At 46.4% G+C, this 19,320-nt stretch overlaps 1 protein-coding gene across 2 annotated transcripts in view; it reads right to left on the minus strand.

Moving 5' to 3' along the window:
* Nucleotides 1–6,426: 6,426 nt before the first annotated feature.
* Nucleotides 6,427–19,320, minus strand: part of SHE (Src homology 2 domain containing E) — a 117,318-nt gene continuing 104,424 nt past the window's right edge. For both annotated transcript variants that reach the window (XM_085639954.1, XM_085639953.1), the window contains exon 7: nt 6,427–12,753. In XM_085639954.1, coding sequence (XP_085496080.1) covers nt 12,567–12,753 — 187 coding nt within the window. In that variant the 3' untranslated portion in view covers nt 6,427–12,566. The remainder of the gene's footprint in view (nt 12,754–19,320) is intronic.

The raw sequence follows: 19,320 nt of genomic DNA on the forward strand, positions 1-19,320 counted from the left end.
ACAAGAGAATACGAAGTGAAAGTCATCCCAGAATGTGTGCGCCGTGAATGAGACACGCACACACCATGCAGATTACCAGACTGGGGTGAATTGTAAATGATGCCCGAGTCATTTCAGATTATGCTTGTTTCGCGAAATTCTACCATTATGCCACTTAGCATATTACTTGCCAATCGTGGTAAAAATTGACCGCGAATGGCAGCATTTGCAGTAAAAAATGTACTGCACCTGCACTGGAACAATAGAATGTGAGCAGATAATATTCACCGTGTTTTTGTTTAAATGTATTCTCTGGCCACATTTGGATATGACGCATCTCACAATAAAATATACTGCAAATTGACAGATGTGCATTTTCCGCAATACTGCCTTAATTTTGCCTAGTTACATGAAAGCAAATTATGCGAATGTCACACACCCCTACAGATTACAACAGAACACTGGCGACTAGGATGTGATGATGTGTCTATGAGTGTCTTAAGAGCCTGGAAATGAGTGTTTCGGGCATGGACGACCATGGGGTCACAGGGGTGGACGGGCCTGCTACAAGTCTCCTGTTCTTTTTGATCTGCCATTCAGTGAGCTGGCGGCACCACCCTTAGCAGCTTTATGGTGGAAGCTATGGATAACGTTTTGAAGGCTTTGGGTGAGATGTTTCTTTGGTCGAGATGGTTGGTGACTTCAAAAGGAATCTACTTCTCCATGTTGAGGAGGAAATGCACACATTATTTCAGAACGTGCGTAACCAATGACACAATGATGACTATGAAAAGGTAGTAGCTGTGCTTAATTACAGTTAGACTCTTTATTTATTTATAAAGTTTTATATAGCGCTAGCTAGACCCGTGGGTATCAGAGTGCTTTACATACATTAATCCCGACTACAACCTTTTAAGTAGGAGATAGGCACAACAAAAGGCGGGTGAGTCACTGGACCATCTCCATCCACAGCTGAGGGACCTGGTAGACTTCTCCATGGCCAATGACCAAAACAGTGTGTGCTCTGCAGTGATAACACCACCAACTGAATGTGAACCACCAATAGCTTGGGATACCATATTAACATTTGCACCCATGACCATTCGTATACTGGGGCAACACAAACGAAATGCATATTGGCAGAAATGGCTGATGAGTTGGTATTAATAATTAGAAAAAGAAGTAGAATGCCTATTAATGACTGCAGCAAAAGTCCAGTACCCACAGGTCTAAGCACGAAACAGGAGGCGAAGGAAGTGGACATGTGCCAACTCTCTTTTTGAACCACATGTGAGCAGAAGGGGTCCAGCATGTGGCAAGACATCTACATGTGAGTGCGCTGGTTATACCACAACATAGTGCCGCAAGGAATGGGTGGAAGGAAACCAGCTGCACTGCTCCAGTCAGAATAATAACCAACCACAGTGAAGAGTGTCAGTGACAAGCCCCTCAGTCCGCATACAGGGAATGCCTAGAAATTAAGGGGGGAAGTTCCCGTGGACCTAATTAAAATGGTGGCTTTGGTGAATGTCTTGGCTTAAACCCAGCAAATTCATCTAAAACCACTGTCCAAAATCAGAGGCATACAGGGCTATGGACCACTGCCCCCAGTAGGCTCATTGGACGCAAGCTGTAAAACACGGACATGAGCACATGCTAGACAACATGTTCGTAAAAGAATGTGGACTAGAATGTTTATAATCTGCCACACAGTTGAAGTACTAAAGTTAATTCAGTTTGCATTGAATGTTGGAGCACGTGAAATTGAAGACTCGATCAAAGATCATGGAGACTTATTCACTGGGCTAGATCGGCTACACACCAAACCAATCTGGCTCCACATGGTCAGACCTGTGGAACTGCATCATCAGAGCATTCCTTTTCACACCTGCAAGGAGGTGGAGGCGGAATTGCAGAAACTGGAAGATTATGTGGTAATAGAATTGGTGTAAAGCTCAAACCCCTTGTGAATTGCCAATGGTTATCAGGTCAAAACCCAAACAGGTGGACGCAATCAAAATATGCATCAACAGAAGGATGACTATCAAAGCTTTTAAGAGAGAAAGACATTTGACATTCACAATCAATAGCATCATGGATGATCTCAACATGTTGAGGTGGTTTTTGTAATTGGACTTCGGTGCAGGATACCACAATCTTGATTATGATAAAACGAGCCGTTAGGTAACCACGTTCTCGATCCATCTAGGGAGAGAGTTGGCATTTGTTCTCCAGTGGAAGTGGAATCACTGGAGGTCTCTGGAGTCTGGCGAATAAAATTGAAGACACTGTAAACTTTACAACTATTGAAGACCGTCATGACTGGTTGAGAAGGGCACTGTAACGAATATCCAAGAGTGGACCTATTCCCTTTAGGAAGTATTGTGAGAAATTGGAGCACTTGAGGTACCTCTTTTATGGAAAAGGTATATATGCAGACTCCAGGAAAGCGAATGCGATCAAATCTATCAAGCCCCTGCAAAATGCACCATTTGTATGTAGTTTTCTATGGATGGTATCTTATTTTGGCCAATTCATATCTTATCTAGTAAACTATGAGTTATTACAAAAATTAGAGCCCCATGGGAATGGATAGAGGCAAAGCAATTTATGAAAGAAGAGACGCTTTACTGAGGATGCCACTGCAATATTTAGATTTAAGAAATTCGGTGAGCTGGTACTGGTTGCTAGCTTCAACAAGAAAAAAAAAGGTTGGTGACAGGACCCCCATTTTGCTTGCCAATGAAGCACTTTGGAAAACAGACCTGCTGTTCCCAAACTAAATGTGAAGCAATGGCTATAAATTAGGTTGCCAACGTGTCCATCAGCCCAATAATTCTTAGGAGAAACTGATCACAAGTCACTGATATCATTCTTCCGAAATACAGCCTCTCGACCATCTCCAAGGATAGACAAATAGAGAAGTGTTTTTCAAACTGTGGGTAGCAAGCCGATTTTAGGTGCGTTGTGAAATTCCAAGCAATAAAATGCCTTTAAATCCTGTATTTATCTTGTCACATCTGCTACAAAATTGAACAAAAGGATTCTACCATTATCTACAAAAAGACATATATGTGTATAGGTGTATACTCCGTTTTACTGCAGGTGTTTTTAATGTGTTCTAATGATGATGTCTGGAAATATCTTTCTCTAGTTTGTAGGAAGGGCAGTGTTCAAAAAATTGCAAAATATACCAATTGTATATCCTGTAAAGAAACACTAGTATATTAACGTATCTGCTCCATGAGATGCCACGGGGGTGTAAAGGCGCCTTCACATTGATAATGCTGGATGCTGCTCAATCACCAAGGATTACCTTCTCATGGCTCTCCGGGAACTCCACGAGCCACGAGAAGGTAATCCTTGGTGATTGAGCAGCATCCATCATTATCAACGTGAAGGCGCCTTTACACCCCGTGGCATCTCATGGAGCAGATACGTTAATATACAAATGTTTCTTTACAGGATATACAATTGGTATATTGTGTCTACTGCCCTAATTGGGTACATGGAAGAGTACGTGTGACCAGCAGGCATATGTACATTTATAATATCACCCAGTGAGGTGCAATAGGGATCGTTCTGGTCCTGAGGAAGTAAGCCAAGGGGATCACTTCTGAAACATGTCGACCCTGTATAAGGTGACCCATCAAAGTACACTAGCTACACCTTCCCACTTTTATTATTCTCAGCTAGGGAAACCAATAAAGTGTATTTTTTTCCACTAACCAGGGATTTTTTTTTTTAATCATCACATATATATATATTTTTTTTTTCACGATCCCACGCACTACACATACACACTAATTACTAAATTAAGTGCTCCAGCGTCTACGTAGGTAGTAGCGCCCCCTGTCCCGTAGAGGGGCGGGAAGTCCCCAATGATGAAGCACGACACTGAATCAGGTTTCAGTGTGTGAGGGATATTTTACAATTTTTTTGAACACTGCCTTTCCTACAAACTAGAGAAGGATATTTCCAGACCTCATCATTAGAACACATTAAAACACCTGCAGTAAAACTGAGTATACACCTATACACATATATGTCTTTTTGTATATAATTGTAGAATCCTTTTGTTGAATTACGATATCACGAGGAGGACGATTCTACTTTTTCCTCTTCACTCCCCCCCCTTTTGATTTTTTGATCATTACATCTGTTACAAAGACAGAGGAAAAACGTCAGACTATGTCTTCTGCTGCTTATATTTTAACATGGGAACTGGTGTTTACAAACCACTTTCACACTGCAATCACGGAAGGAAAAGTAAAGTGAATGATGTGTCAATCTTGCTGGGATACATGATGTGAGAAAGTAAAGGCTGTAGGATGTCATTTTTTTTGTAACACACAACAAAATGTAAATACCTGTAAATGAACTGTACACATTCAGAGTTAGGAAAGAAGCAAATGAAGCACTTTTTTTGTTGTAATTTTAAAGCGTAATGGAAACTAAGATTTTAAAAGGATCAGGATAAATCAAGAAACTTTACATGGTGATGCACAAATAATATTCAGTGAAACCCAATTTCCACCCATTATCATTTGTGAAAAATATAGTTTTATCGTTAAAACTGTCTGTTGAAATTTAGTGACCATTTCAATAGAAGATGTGCTGTCTTTAAATGACAATACACTACCAAATGATGCTTTAGTTACTGGAAAAAAAATTACCCGTCTCATGTTTATTAAAGCTCGGTGGGTTGCGAAGGTTTGTGGTACTGAAAAGTGGGTCTATAGTTTGGGAACCACTGATATAAAGGCTTTGCCGCCGTAATTGCACTATTGCGAGTTATGACTGAGGCCACGAGTCTCTTCAGGCCCCAACGACCTCTGGAGTATGTCCATTCATTGTAGAAAATGCATGGTCCATGCCCGTTGTCACTTCCTGAAAAATGGACCATAGATGACAGAGTCGCTTGAAGACCCCAACTGTCAAAGACAGTAGCAATTGTTAAGTGTGCTGGCTACCAATCCGTAGAAGGCGTGTCTAAATGTAATACGTTTGCAGACAATGCTACTAAAAATGCTATTTTGTCCCTGTATGTCTTAAACAACTGAACCTTTTATGCCCACTCTACAAGATCTCGCTGATTTACAGCAGCTAACATTCGAAAGCAAAAATTTCACTTTGACAAGGTATAGGTGTCATAGGCATACAGATGGGTTGTGGCATGACAAGAATGTTAATAAGCATTGGCAGAGCCAACAGGTCCCATTGGCTTTTCAAATGCTTCTAGACATGCTGTATAGCATCCCAGGCGCTTGAAGGGGTCAAGGGGGGCACTACTTGGCAGACACGTAGGGATTTGAAGCTGGCTCTCATCTTAACTGGCAGCCAGTGGGAGTGACTTTAGGTCGGGTGAGATGAGGTTGTAGTCATTCATACCAAACAGGAGACGGTCAGCATGAATCTGGACCCTTTGGAGTTCAGAGTAGATTTATTGGGGAGCCCCATGTAGAGGCTGTTGCGTAAATGATGCAGGGATCACCACTGTATGATTACTTTTTGGGTTGGATGAGGAACAGGAATTATACCTTGAAGTAGGTGTTTATGATAGGAATAAAAGAAAGGCTGTTGTCAAGCACCACACCCAGGTTGCAGTTTTCTTCATTGGCTGGGGGAGGGGTGCATACAGACTCTGGCCAGCGAAAAGGAATTGATGTCGGACTAATGGACCCCCATCAGCAGTATTTATTTTTGCCATTCGGTCAGTTCTTCTGCCTCCAATGATGCCCCTGAGATACACAACGAGTTTGCACCTAAATCATAGGGAGCGGAGTACTATCCGTGTACACATGGTGTTTCCAAATAAGCACGACACTTATGTGAACACTGTTTTTTTTGTGTTTTTCTCTGCAGACACTGTGACTTTTAAGACCTATAGAAGCAATACTTTCCTGGTGAAGAGCCAATATCTGAAATGCATTGAATTTTTGTATCCCTTTTAATAAGCAAAATATCTTGAGAAAATCCGAAAATTAGGTTTTCATTAGCCATTCATGGGGATGCCGCTACTCAGCCTAAGAGCAATGTATCTGTGAGATATGAGGGGCTCAATGGCCGTCTATCTATTCAGTGCATCTGCATGGCACTGTGCCCTTTTGCCTCCTGAAAAAAGCACTAGTGCCCTTAAAAACCTGTCTCCATAGGTTAAATGTGTACGTGTGGCTGGCTTTGTAAGGGGTTGCTAGGTAGCCTTAAGGCCTTACATGACGTGTGATGCTGGTGGATGTTCTCTCTTGTTGGTCGACTGGTCCAAATCACCCTGGTACCTAATGGTAATACTTCTACAGTGGGCATTTGCACTTGGAAAGGGACACTGGTGAGTTTTTGAAACATAGTAGAACAAAAGCTAAAATTCTGAATATAACATCCAAATAACGGTGATGGAGACCTTCACTTTTCCTTAATCAGATAATTCAAACAAAACTCGTCATGATATTGGCATACTGTGTTTATTTATTAATTGCGTACAAACATATTTCACATCAGTTCAAAAAATTGAGCAGATCCGTGTTTTGCTCCCCTTTAGCAATCGTTGATAGGGCTTTCTGAAGCCTGCTACGTCGAACATTCAGTACGGAAGGTTAAATGGACCTACACTTCCATGTAATGGCTAAATGCAATCTGTTCGGAGAAATCAAGTTGTGGCCTATGTTCTGAAGGATTTGACATGAACTATATATCAACAGCATAGGGGAGATTAATTGAGTTATTTGATTGGCGAAAATCCCCACTAACTTTATTTGTATATCGTAGACTGGATTTGGCATTTTTTCTACTACCTTCCTAAAAGCTAACATTACAAGGGGTCGTGCCTGATTTTTAAGGGGGGCAGTTTGCAAATCTGGCCCTGCCCTAACAGTTGGCAGCGCTCCAGCTAGAAGGCATGCAATTTTTTCTCCCTCAGCCCTTTAGAATCATTAATGGCCAAGTACTTTTGTCGGACACTGGACCTATACGCCACTCATCAGAAGCTACTGCTCCTTACATTATCCTGCCTATAGAACCCAATGTGATTCACTTTGTGAGAATCTGCTCAGGTTGGAGGCTGGAAATCCCTAGAATGCATTACACTTAATACAGCCCACCATCAGGAACCTGGATTGAAACCCTGAGGAAGGAGTCCGAGAACCTCCACAACTGATTAAGGAGAAGAAATTGAACAGCAGTGTTAACTCAAAGTGGAATCTCCTTCAAGAACTAGGCAAAGTGGAAGACTCAAAGAAACTTACTTGGCAGGTCCCCACCCCCACAGACTTGAGGATGAGTGCTGCCAAACTCATTTTACGACTAGGATCCCACAGAATTTAACCTTGAGAACCCTTCTCATAGACTGACTGAAGCTGGCAACCAACGGATATCGCCCCACAATTGACCCTACTGGGATGTTAACCCAGAGGGAATCCCCTAGCACCGCTGAAAGTCACTGCTATGGATCTAAGAGAACTGACCACTTCAGCCAGCGTCAGATGCCTAGGTCAGCTAGAAAAACACACTGGAGTCCAAGGTAACTTTATTGCAACTCACAGTAAAACAAATAACATTAGAAATTGAGGCAGAGCAGTGTGCATATCCCACCTTGCATGATAAAAATCGTTATGAAGTCTCATAAATAAAAAAAAAAACAGACATCGAAGCAACTGGTTACGAATACACCCCCACAGAGATGACAGACTATTTTTGCTTTTTGATGTCTGAACGTTCATGAGTCTGGTTTAAAAAAACAATTCATTATACAGTTAGTGTTACTGGAAAACAGGATACACCGAGGCTGAAAAAACTCAATACATATGTCGATGTGAAAGGCGGGATACATGGAAGAGTAGAGAGCTGGACAGCAAAGTACGGAAGCGCATATACTGTCTTGTGATGGAATATAAGAAGCAGGAAGTTTTTTTGTCAGTCATATAGTTATACATCTTTTCTGAACACTTAGTGATTTCAACCCCACATCTTGTTTTTGTGTCTATGTTGCAAAAATCTCTCCTTATGCTCGTTTGTCTGTTTCGTACTGTTGCCTTCTCTCCGGCATTCACTTTTGCATGGTGTTGTGTAGTTGTAACCACTTTGAATGTCTCTTCGATCAATGTGTTAAGTAGCTGGTACCACCCGGAATCGTGTACTGTCAAAGCGGTCACCTCACTGGATATCTTTTTATCAATGTCGATCGAATAGTTGTCACTCCTACGGATGTCTTTCCTGTCTCTGTGTTATGTAGTTGCTACCTCCATTTTTACCGTGTTTCCTACAGTTGCCACCTCTTCGCATAGCTCTTCTCTCAGTGTATTATGTAGTGAGAACTTTGCCAGAGGCCCATTTTGTCAGCGTGTTGTACAGCTGTCACCTCACCACATATCTCTTTTCCTCTCTCAACGTGTTGATAAAGTAGTTGTCATATCTCTGGATGTCTTATGGGCCTACATGTTTAGTAGTTGTTTCCTCCTGGACACTGTTTTGCCAGTTTGTTGAGTATTGTCAGCTCTAGGTTTATCTGTTACCCAAATAGGTTCTGTAGTTTCACCCCTATGGATGTCTCTCCCATCAATATGTTGTGTAGTCGTCACTTCTCCAGTTGCCCTTGGGTTAATGTGTTGTACAGCTGTCACCTCACTGGATATCTCTCCGGTCAACGTGAATCAATAAGTTGTGATCCCTCTGGATGTCTTTTGTGCCTCTGTGTTAAATAGTTGCTACCCCCTTTTTGACAGTGTGTTGTACAATTGTCCCCACTTCGGATAACTCTTCTCTCAATGTATTAGGAAGTTATCACCTCTCCAGAGGTCCATTTTGTCAATGTGCTGTACAGTTGTCATCTCACCACATATTTCTTCTCTTATAGTGTTGGTCAATTAGGTGTCACCTCCTTGGATGCCCTTTGTGCCTTTGCGTTAAGCAGTTGTTTCCTCCTGCCTTTGCGTTAAGCAGTTGTTTCCTCCTGTGTTGCGTGTTTTTAAACATGTTGTGTAGTTGTCACCGCTCGAGATATCTCTTCTTTCAATGGGTCGTATTGTTGCACCGCTCTCAAAATGTCTCTGCTGTAAAGGTGTTGTTTAGTTGCCATCTCTCCTGATACAATTTTTGCCCATGTATTGTCAGCTTGGAGGGTATGTTTTCGTCAAAGCATTGGTTATGTAGTTGTCCCCTCTCTGGGTGCCTTCCATGCAGTTATCTCCAAGATGCCCATTTTGTCCATGTGTAGTTCAGCGTCACTGCTCAGGATATCACTTTTTGGAGTGTACACAGTGGCGGTCATCTCTTTGGCTTGTGCTGCCGGTGCAGTGCTGAAAGGCCCTCTGTCCCTAGTGCTATTGGTACACCTGGGACCGCGGTGTTATTTTACGCTTAACGTGGTGTGGTGCTTGGAGGCCATATGGCCTTCTATAACTGGTGCAATGAGTCTTGAGTTAATAGTGGCTTGCACAGAGGTCTTCAGGCGGTTGGAGCTGGTGTTGGTGCGGTGGCAGATGGCTTTAGGCTACAGTGTTACGGTTGCATGGACAGCAGTTTGCTTCTGTTACTGGTGCAGTGCAGTTAGGCCTTGTCTCAGTTGCCAGTGGTGAAGAGTACAGTCCGCCTAGAACTCCAGCTCCTGGATCAGTGCACAGAGTGTCTAGTACTTGTGTTACTGTTCAAGAGCACCCCGGGCTTTGGCCTCTTATGTTATGAATGCTGTGCTCACAGGGCCTCTTGTTCTTGGGTTGCTACATGCTGGAGCGCAGTGGGTATGAGGCACTTGTGTTACTGTAGGGCAAGGGACCTGCGACTAGTGAGGGAATGATGCATCGATGAGACGTGCACTTGAGTTACTGCTACGGGGCCTAGACTGCCGGGCTCTTGCAGTACATGTAATGTGTTTGGGTACTTTCGGGTTCTTGTTACTCGTGCAATGCACGAAAGCCCTCAGGATGGGGTTATGAGCCAATGAACGGAAGAAATAAGGCTTATGGTTAGTGAAGTAGTTGAAATATCTCCCTAAGACTCTTGTGTTACTACAGCAATGTACAGAGGGTCTCAGGTTTTTGTTACTGCGCAGTGCACAGAAGCTTCAAGAACATGCTACTGGTGTAGTACATAGAACACATCAGACTCTTGTGTAACACAGTGCACATATGACCCTGGATTACTGGAGCCACCCATAGAGGACGTCATACTCCTGTGTAACACAGGGCACACATGACCCTGGAATATTGGAGCCACACGTAGAGGACCTCAGACTTTTACTGCTTGTACTGTACACAGTGGGACGTCAGCTGTGGTGTCAATGGTACATAGACGTCCTTTGGAACTGTGGTTATTCATGTGGTGCATAGAGGCCCTCAGCTCTGTTGTTTATGGTGCAGTGTACGAAAGGCATCAGGTGCACAGGGCTTCTGGTACTTGAATAACTGGTGCAATGTGCATAGGACCTTAGCTCTTGTGTTGAATGTATGACGTTACAACGCATACATTTACAATGATTGCCTTTACAACGCAGTTTTTACATCGCAACATCCTTTACAACGCATTCTTTTACATAGCATGCCATTACATTACATTTTTAGAAACTACCTTTACAACGCATTCCATTACATCGCATCATACAAATACAATGCATACCATTACAATGCATACCATTACATCGCATTTAAGGTAAGTGTTGGATAGTGTGGGGTAAAAATTACTATTGTAACTTCAGTGAGTGCAACAGTAGGGTAAGTGTCAGATAGTGTAAGGGTACTATGCATTGTAATGGTATGCATTGTAATGACTTGCGATGTAATGCCTGCGTTGTAGTGACATGCGTTGTAGAGACATGCGTTGTAATGACATGCGTTGTAGTGACATGCGATGTAATGGCTGCATTGTAATGACATGCGATGTAAAGAATGTTGCGATATAATGACTGCGTTGTAAAGGTAGTGCAATCTAATGATTGCGTTGTAAAGGTTTTTTCCCTCTTGTGTTAGAGGTACCCTGCATAGACAGTCTCATGCACATTGGTACACGGGCGGCACAATGCCCTTCTGTTACTGATGTACAAAGTCTTGAGCTCTTATGTTCTGATGCAGTGCACACTGGTGTACTGGTATGGTGGATGAAGACCTGGGGCTCGTACGTTACTGGTGCAGTGTACAGTGTCGCCAGCCTTGTTGTCACTGCACCAATGGGCTCAGGCTATTGTGTTTACTAGTGTAGGGAGGAACCACAGCCTGTGAGGTATTTGTGCAGCACACTGTGGGTCGCAGGCTCCTGCACTACTAGTGCTGCCAATGAAGGGTCTTGGGCTTGTGTTACTGGTGCATGGAAGGCTGCAGGGTCTTGAGTAACTGATGAGACAGGGGGCCTCGGTCTATTGTGTTACAGAAGGACAGAGGGTCTCGGGCTCTTGTGTTACAGAAGGACAGGTGGCCTCGTGCTCTTGTGTTACAGATGGACAGGGAGCCTCGGGCTCTTGGGCTACAGAAGGACAGAGGGCCTTGGGCTCTTGTGTTACAGAAGGACAGAGGGCCTCCGGCTTTTGTGTTACATAAGGAACTTGGGCTTTTGTGTCACAGATGGTCAGGGAGCTTCGGGCTCTTGTGTTACAGAAGGACAGAGGGTTTCGGGCCCTTGTGTTAAAGACGGACAGGGAACCTCTGGCTCTTGAGTTACAGAAGGCCTCGAGCTCTTGTGTTACAGATGGACAGAGGGCCTTGGGCTCTTGTGTTACAGATGGACAGAGGGCCTCAGGCTCTTGTGTTACAATTGGACAGGGAGCCTCAGGCTCTTGTGTTACAGAATGCCTCAGTCTCTTGTGTTACAGATGGCAGAGGGACTCTGGCTCTTTCGTCACAGATGGACAAGGGGCCTCAGGCTCTTGTGTTACATAAGGACAGAAGGCCTCGGGCTCTTGTGTTACAGATGGACAGGGAGCCTCAGGGTCTTGTGTTACAGAAGGCGTCAGTCTCTTGTGTTACAGAGGGCCTCTGGCTCTTGCGTCACAGATGGACAAGGGGCCTTGGGCTCTTGTGTTACATAAGGACAGAAGGCCTTCGGGCTCTTGTGTTACAGATGGACATTGAGCCTCAGGCTCTTGTGTCACAGAAGGCCTCAGTCTCTTGTGTTACAGATGGACATGGGGCCTTGGGGTCATGAGTACTGGTGCACACAGAGCCACAGGCTCTTCACTTACTAGTGCAAAGGGAGAAAGGCCACATGTTCTGGGTTTATCGCTAGTGCTCCAGGCTCTAAGTGCCTCTGGGTCTCGTATAATTCATTTTGCTGTACGTATGTGCTCAAATTCTAGTGTTATTGGTGTACAAAGGCCTTCCACCTCTGGTCTTACTGGTAGTATTTACGGCTCTTGAATTTCAACTGCAGTGCATATAGTGCCTCATGTTCTTGTGTAATAGTGCATTGCACACGGTTCCTCGAGCACTTGTATTTCTAATGCTGTTGCTGGAGGTCCAGATGCTCTGGTGTCACATAGTGCAGTGCACATGTTCCTGCAGGCTCTTGCACTAAAAGAGCGGTGCACCAAGAGGCCTTAATAAAGTGCAAGAACGCCTCAAGATTGTCTCACAAGTGCAGTGTGTGCAGCTGTCCAGGCTCTGGCCATGCTAGTGTGACGTGCAGTGCACGGGGTGCAGCAGGCTCATGTGCTCGGCCCCCTTGAAGGGAAGTTTCTCAGTGCTGTAGTGGTGCACCACCTCTGGGATGCTGCTGAACACGGCGCTGCTCTGGTTCAGCGTGAACTTGTTATCCTTCGTCTGTGCCACGATGATGTGCACGGAGCCCTGGCTGGTCCTGACAGGGAAACAAAAGCAGAAAGGGGGTGACTTAATGAGTGGTGAAGTTAAGAGAACGCAAGTGCAAGAAAGGATTATACGGAGGCCTGAGAAAGATGGTGTGTGGGATACGGAGGTTATGCGTAGGAACAGGCTGAGAGAGAGAAAGACGAGTGTGGGTAAGATAATGAAGCTGGGAGATGGGAGCAACCAGGGCCGGCCCTAAATCGGATGGAACGCGATAGAGCCCTGTGCTGGAAAAAAAAATTGGGGTTTGTTGTGGTGGTGGAGGGTGGTTGCGGTGAGACAGCAGGAGGTGTGAGGAAGTTGGGAGGAGGTCAAGGATTGGATTGGATTAAAAATCGGCTAAAAAAAAGTGGCCCACATTTGCACATTGCCTTTCCGCAAAACACTGCTTCGGCGAAATTTTATTTAAAAAAAGGGGGGGGTAAAAAAAAATGCACTGATTATTTTACACTGGTGAAACACCTGAGGCCACTTTTGCTCAGTTCCCCTGCCCCCGGTTATTGGGCCGGCCCAGTGAGAAAAAGGGAGTGACACCTCTGCCCCTTGATAAAAAGAAGGTAATGGACACCCATCTGCCTCCACAAAGGCCACTCAGGCACCCACTTGGCCGCTGGTGGCATCGATCAACGCAGAAACTGCCCAAATCGGCCCCCAGGCTGCTCAAAAAAGCAGCCCACAGCTGGAGCTCGGACACCGGCTCCTGGGGCATTGCCCGAGAGCCCGCATTACCAATCCGATGCTGGGTCAAGGGATTGATGGGGTGACAATAATAATGCTGAGGTACACTAAGGGCTGATAACAAAGTCTTTAACGGGACCGATTGAGGCCAAGTGGGATGGACGAGCTGCTGATTGCATGACATTAATTTAGTCATCTCCATGCTTCGTGCCTTAGAATACTGGAGCCCCGAGCCTGGGCCCAGCTCGCCCAAGGCCAGCCCTGGGAGTAACTGTATGTGTGAGAGACAAAAGATGAGAATGCTTAATACGGAGAGAAAGAAAGAGAGGCAACAAGAAATAGTCTGTAGGCTAAAGAGACTAGAGGGGGGCGGAGGAGACATGAGAGAATGGCTGATCAGAAGTCTAAAGTAAGAGAGGAAGAATTAAGGGTGATAAGTGCCAGTAAGGATTGGTGGGGTATGGAATAAATAATGGTCCCATAACAGATAGGGCGCACTTTCCATGTCAAGTGAAATACAGAGCAGCTGCTCCGTGTTTCTCTGTGCAGGCGTAAACCCGCCTGCATCTTTAAATGGGATTTGAGATCCTCTTGCAGGAGGGTGCAGTGAGTGACTGCACCTGCCTGCAAGGGTATGTCTTGGGGGTCCCTGGGACCACCTTTCATTCCTTTAGAGGGCTGCATTTATTAGGTGCACTAAAAGAGCGCCAAACTTGTTATGGCACACTTTCAGTGTGCCTTCTAAAGGCATGATTGCCTCTGCGCCCACATCAGTACAGCGGCACGGGCTCCGAAGCGAAGTGATTCCCTCATTTGCATGGGGAGAAGCCCCATGCAAATAAAGGAACACCCTCTATTGATAGCGCTGGCGCTGTATGTGCGCCAGCGCTATCTGTATTACAAAAGGGGCTGCACAAGTATCTGCAGCACCTTCTGTAATAAAGTGCCCAGGAGGCGCATAAAGTGGGTGCAAACGCCCATTGTGCTCCCGGGGTGTTTGTGTTATACGGCCCCCTGGTAGTCAAGAGCACATGAGTAAGGGTTAAACTAGTGGATCTTAAACTTTTGACTTCTGTAGACCCCTCTGAATAAGTACTAGAAGCTGGGGACCCACCTAAGAAATTTCTACTATTCGAACCTCAATTCAATACTGAAAAATAGATAAACAGCTACACATCAAACACATACACAAATTATGAAATATTTTATTTAATTGGTAAACAAACAAAAAAAGTGAAAGATATGTAAATGTGAATTTTAATGAGAAGGTTGGACCTTTAAGTATTTTGTTTTATTTTTGATAAACTAAGCAATATGGTAAATTCTAGCGTATGACTGTCTTTCTTTCTTTTCTCCTAGTGCATGTTCTGATTTTGTTGGCGCATACGAGTCCTGCTTCATTAGGGGCCACCAGTCATCTGTACTAGCTTATTTTTGCTGTACTTGTCCTGGCCTCACGAATCAAGATTCAAGGATAACAACGTAATTTTTAGCTGCTAATTTCAAATTCCCTCACATTACAGAGCATTTAAAATCTTTACATTTTGCTTATGTACATGTACTTTATTAATTTTTTAATATTTAGTTTTCTAAGCAGTTGCTGATCCCCTAAGTAAGCTACAAGGACCCCTTCTGGTTCGCGGACAATGGGTGAAGAACCACTGGGTTAAAGTGAGGCGCGTGGTGGCTGCGGGTAGAAGAGAGGAGTTGGCCTACCGGCTAGGGCGGTCGACCTCAAATCTGAGGAACTGGGTTCGAGTCTCAGCAATGACGTCGAACATCCTGTGATTCTGGGCAAATCACTTAACCTCCCAGTGCCTAACAAAAATGAAGAATGTGTCCTCATGTAATGCAACTGGTGCTATGTAAAGCGCTCTGGTACCCGATTCGGGTCAAGTTCGCGCTATATAAGACTCTGTAAAATAAAAAATAAGAAGCCAAAGAGAGATTGTTTTGTGATCAGCATGCGGTAGAAAGATGCCCAAAAGAGGTGCAATGGGAAGGATAGGTGAAACAAGGAGGCTGAAGGTGGGAATGAAATACCCATTGGAGGGAAGGTAAAGAAGGTACGGGTAGCTGGCATGACTGAGGAACCAGACGGGACAGTGAAACGTCCATAAATCAAAAGGTTAAAAGGAGCGGGTGAGGTGAGGAGGTTGGAGTGACAAGCGCAGAGTTAAACGATCTTTTTTTCATATTTTTAAATTACTTATACAGTTTTATATAGCATGAACTCGGTCGAAGGGCATTGAAGCGCTTTACACGTACACCAGTTGCATTGCAGAGCCAGATTGTTTTTTTGGGCATTTGCCTAGAATCACACCCATTCTCCACTTCCTATGTACAATGCGGTCAGTGGGAGGCACGGGTAATTTGTGGCTTAAGTAGCAAAAAAAATTACTACTTCTTTTAGCTGAATTCTACGTAATTGGCGCAGTGGTGGTCGGTCCATACTGGTCTCGGGGTGCGTGTGCTGGCGAGGTCACGCTGCGGGGGTTTCTGTATTGGCTGTTTTGGTCGCCAGGAGGCGAGCACCATCTTGTTCGGAGTGTCCACAATCCTGCCCCCACCCGCCCGCGGCCTCGGCCCCCCGGCGCTGGCTGCCTCCCAGGGCCTGTGTTTTTCCAGCTCAATTGTTTCTCGCGCTCGGGCTCAGCTTCCTGAGGAAGGAAAGGCCGCCACTGCGGCAACAATGATCGCCTGGAACCGGAGGACGGGCTGAGGACAAGGGTCCTGGGGCGGGGGGCCCGGGACGGCAGACCAGGGAGTAGAGCTGCGGGTACCCTGTCCTACGGAGGTAGCCAGTGGCTGCAAGGATGGGAATACAGCTAGCCAGGAGTAAGAACCCGCGGGGCGATACAAGGGGAGAGGCGGTGGTGCTACGGGGCAGAGCTGGGGAACCAGGCTCGAGTCTTGGCGTCTGCTCAACATACTGTGATTCTGGGCAAATCACTTAATCTCCGTGTGCCTACCAAAAACGAGTGGAGTTGGTTGCAGTGAAGTCAGAGGAGGGAAACGTTTCGATGCTGTGAGAATCTAGCATGGTGTTTAGTGCAGAGAAGGTAGAGGGCAGGAAAGGTCCTGATGTTGTTAGGATGGGACTGCAGGCATGCGAGAATCTAGCATGGTACCGGGCGTAGGGAAGTCAGAGGAGAGGAATGGGCCTGATGCTGCAAGCATGGGACTGCAGGCATGCAAGAATCTAGCATGGTACCAAGCGTAGTGAAGTCAGAGGAGAGGAATGGTCCTGATGCTGTAAGGATGGGACTGCAGGCATGCTAGAATCTAGCATGGTACCTGGCGTAGTGAAGTCAGAGGAGAGGAATGGTCCTGATGCTGCAAGGATGGGGCTGCAGGCATGCTAGAATCTAGCATGGTACCTGGCGTAGTGAAGTCAGAGGAGAGGAATGGTCCTGATGCTGCAAGGACGGGGCTGCAGGTATGCAAGAATCTAGCATGGTACCGAGCGTAGTGAAGTCAGAGGAGAGGAATGGTCCTGAAGCTGCAAGCATGGGACTGCAGGCATGCGAGAATCTACCATGGTACCGGGCGTAGGGAAGTCAGAGGAGAGGAAAGGTCCTGATGCTGCAAGGATGGGGCTGCAGGTATGCAAGAATCTAGCATGGTACCGGGCGTAGGGAAGTCAGAGGAGAGGAAAGGTCCTGATGCTGCAAGGATGGGGCTGCAGGTATGCAAGAATCTAGCATGGTACCGGGCGTAGGGAAGTCAGAGGAGAGGAAAGGTCCTGATGCTGTAAGGATGGGACTGCAGGCATGCTAGAATCTAGCATGGTACCGGGCGTAGTGAAGTCAGAGGAGAGGAATGGTCCTGATGCTGCAAGGATGGGACTGCAGGCATGCGAGAATCTACCATGGTACCGGGCGTAGGGAAGTCAGAGGAGAGGAATGGTCCTGATGCTGTAAGGATGGGACTGCAGGCATGCTAGAATCTAGCATGGTACCTGGCGTAGTGAAGTCAGAGGAGAGGAATGGTCCTGATGCTGCAAGCATGGGACTGCAGGCACGCGAGAATCTAGCATGGTACCAGGCGTAGTGAAGTCAGAGGAGAGGAATGGTCCTGAAGCTGCAAGCATGGGACTGCAGGCATGCAAGAATCTAGCATGGTACCAGGCGTAGTGAAGTCAGAGGAGAGGAATGGTCCTGAAGCTGCAAGCATGGGACTGCAGGCATGCGAGAATCTACCATGGTACCGGGCGTAGTGAAGTCAGAGGAGAGGAATGGTCCTGAAGCTGCAAGCATGGGACTGCAGGCATGCGAGAATCTACCATGGTACCGGGCGTAGGGAAGTAAGAGGAGAGGAAAGGTCCTGATGCTGCAAGGATGGGACAGCAGGCATGCGAGAATCTAGCAGGGTACCAGGCGTAGTGAAGTCAGAGGAGAGGAATGGTCCTGATGCTGCAAGCATGGGACTGCAGGCATGCGAGAATCTAGCATGGTACCCGGCGTAGTGAAGTCAGAGGAGAGGAATGGTCCTGATGCTGCAAGCATGGGACTGCAGGCATGCGAGAATCTAGCATGGTACCAGGCGTAGTGAAGTCAGAGGAGAGGAATGGTCCTGAAGCTGCAAGCATGGGACTGCAGGCATGCGAGAATCTACCATGGTACCGGGCGTAGGGAAGTCAGAGGAGAGGAAAGGTCCTGATGCTGCAAGGATGGGACAGCAGGCATGCGAGAATCTAGCAGGGTACCGGGCGTAGTGAAGTCAGAGGAGAGGAATGGTCCTGATGCTGCAAGGATGGGACTGCAGGCATGCGAGAATCTAGCATGGTACCGGGCGTAGTGAAGTCAGAGGAGAGGAATGGTCCTGAAGCTGCAAGCATGGGACTGCAGGCATGCGAGAATCTACCATGGTACCGGGCGTAGGGAAGTCAGAGGAGAGGAAAGGTCCTGATGCTGCAAGGATGGGACAGCAGGCATGCGAGAATCTAGCAGGGTACCGGGCGTAGTGAAGTCAGAGGAGAGGAATGGTCCTGATGCTGCAAGCATGGGACTGCAGGCATGCGAGAATCTAGCATGGTACCCGGCGTAGTGAAGTCAGAGGAGAGGAATGGTCCTGATGCTGCAAGCATGGGACTGCAGGCATGCAAGAATCTAGCATGGTACCGGGCGTAGTGAAGTCAGAGGAGAGGAATGGTCCTGATGCTGCAAGCATGGGACTGCAGGCATGCGAGAATCTACCATGGTACCGGGCGTAGGGAAGTCAGAGGAGAGGAAAGGTCCTGATGCTGTAAGGATGGGACTGCAGGCATGCGAGAATCTAGCATGGTACCGGGCGTAGTGAAGTCAGAGGAGAGGAATGGTCCTGATGCTGCAAGCATTGGACTGCAGGCATGCGAGAATCTACCATGGTACCGGGCGTAGGGAAGTCAGAGGAGAGGAATGGTCCTGATGCTGCAAGCATGGGACTGCAGGCATGCAAGAATCTAGCATGGTACCAAGCGTAGTGAAGTCAGAGGAGAGGAATGGTCCTGATGCTGTAAGGATGGGACTGCAGGCATGCTAGAATCTAGCATGGTACCTGGCGTAGTGAAGTCAGAGGAGAGGAAGGGTCCTGATGCTGCAAGGATGGGACTGCAGGCATGCGAGAATCTAGCATGGTACTGGGCGTAGTGAAGTCAGAGGAGAGGAATGGGCCTGATGCTGCAAGCACGGGACTGTAGGCATGCGAGAATCTAGCATGGTACCCGGCGTAGTGAAGTCAGAGGAGAGGAATGGTCCTGATGCTGCAAGCATGGGACTGCAGGCATGCGAGAATCTAGCATGGTACTGGGCGTAGTGAAGTCAGAGGAGAGGAATGGGCCTGATGCTGCAAGCACTGGACTGTAGGCATGCGAGAATCTAGCATGGTACCGGGCGTAGTG

Source organism: Triturus cristatus, chromosome 12 (assembly GCF_964204655.1).
Source record: "Triturus cristatus chromosome 12, aTriCri1.1, whole genome shotgun sequence".
In the NCBI taxonomy this organism is placed as follows: domain Eukaryota; kingdom Metazoa; phylum Chordata; class Amphibia; order Caudata; family Salamandridae; genus Triturus; species Triturus cristatus.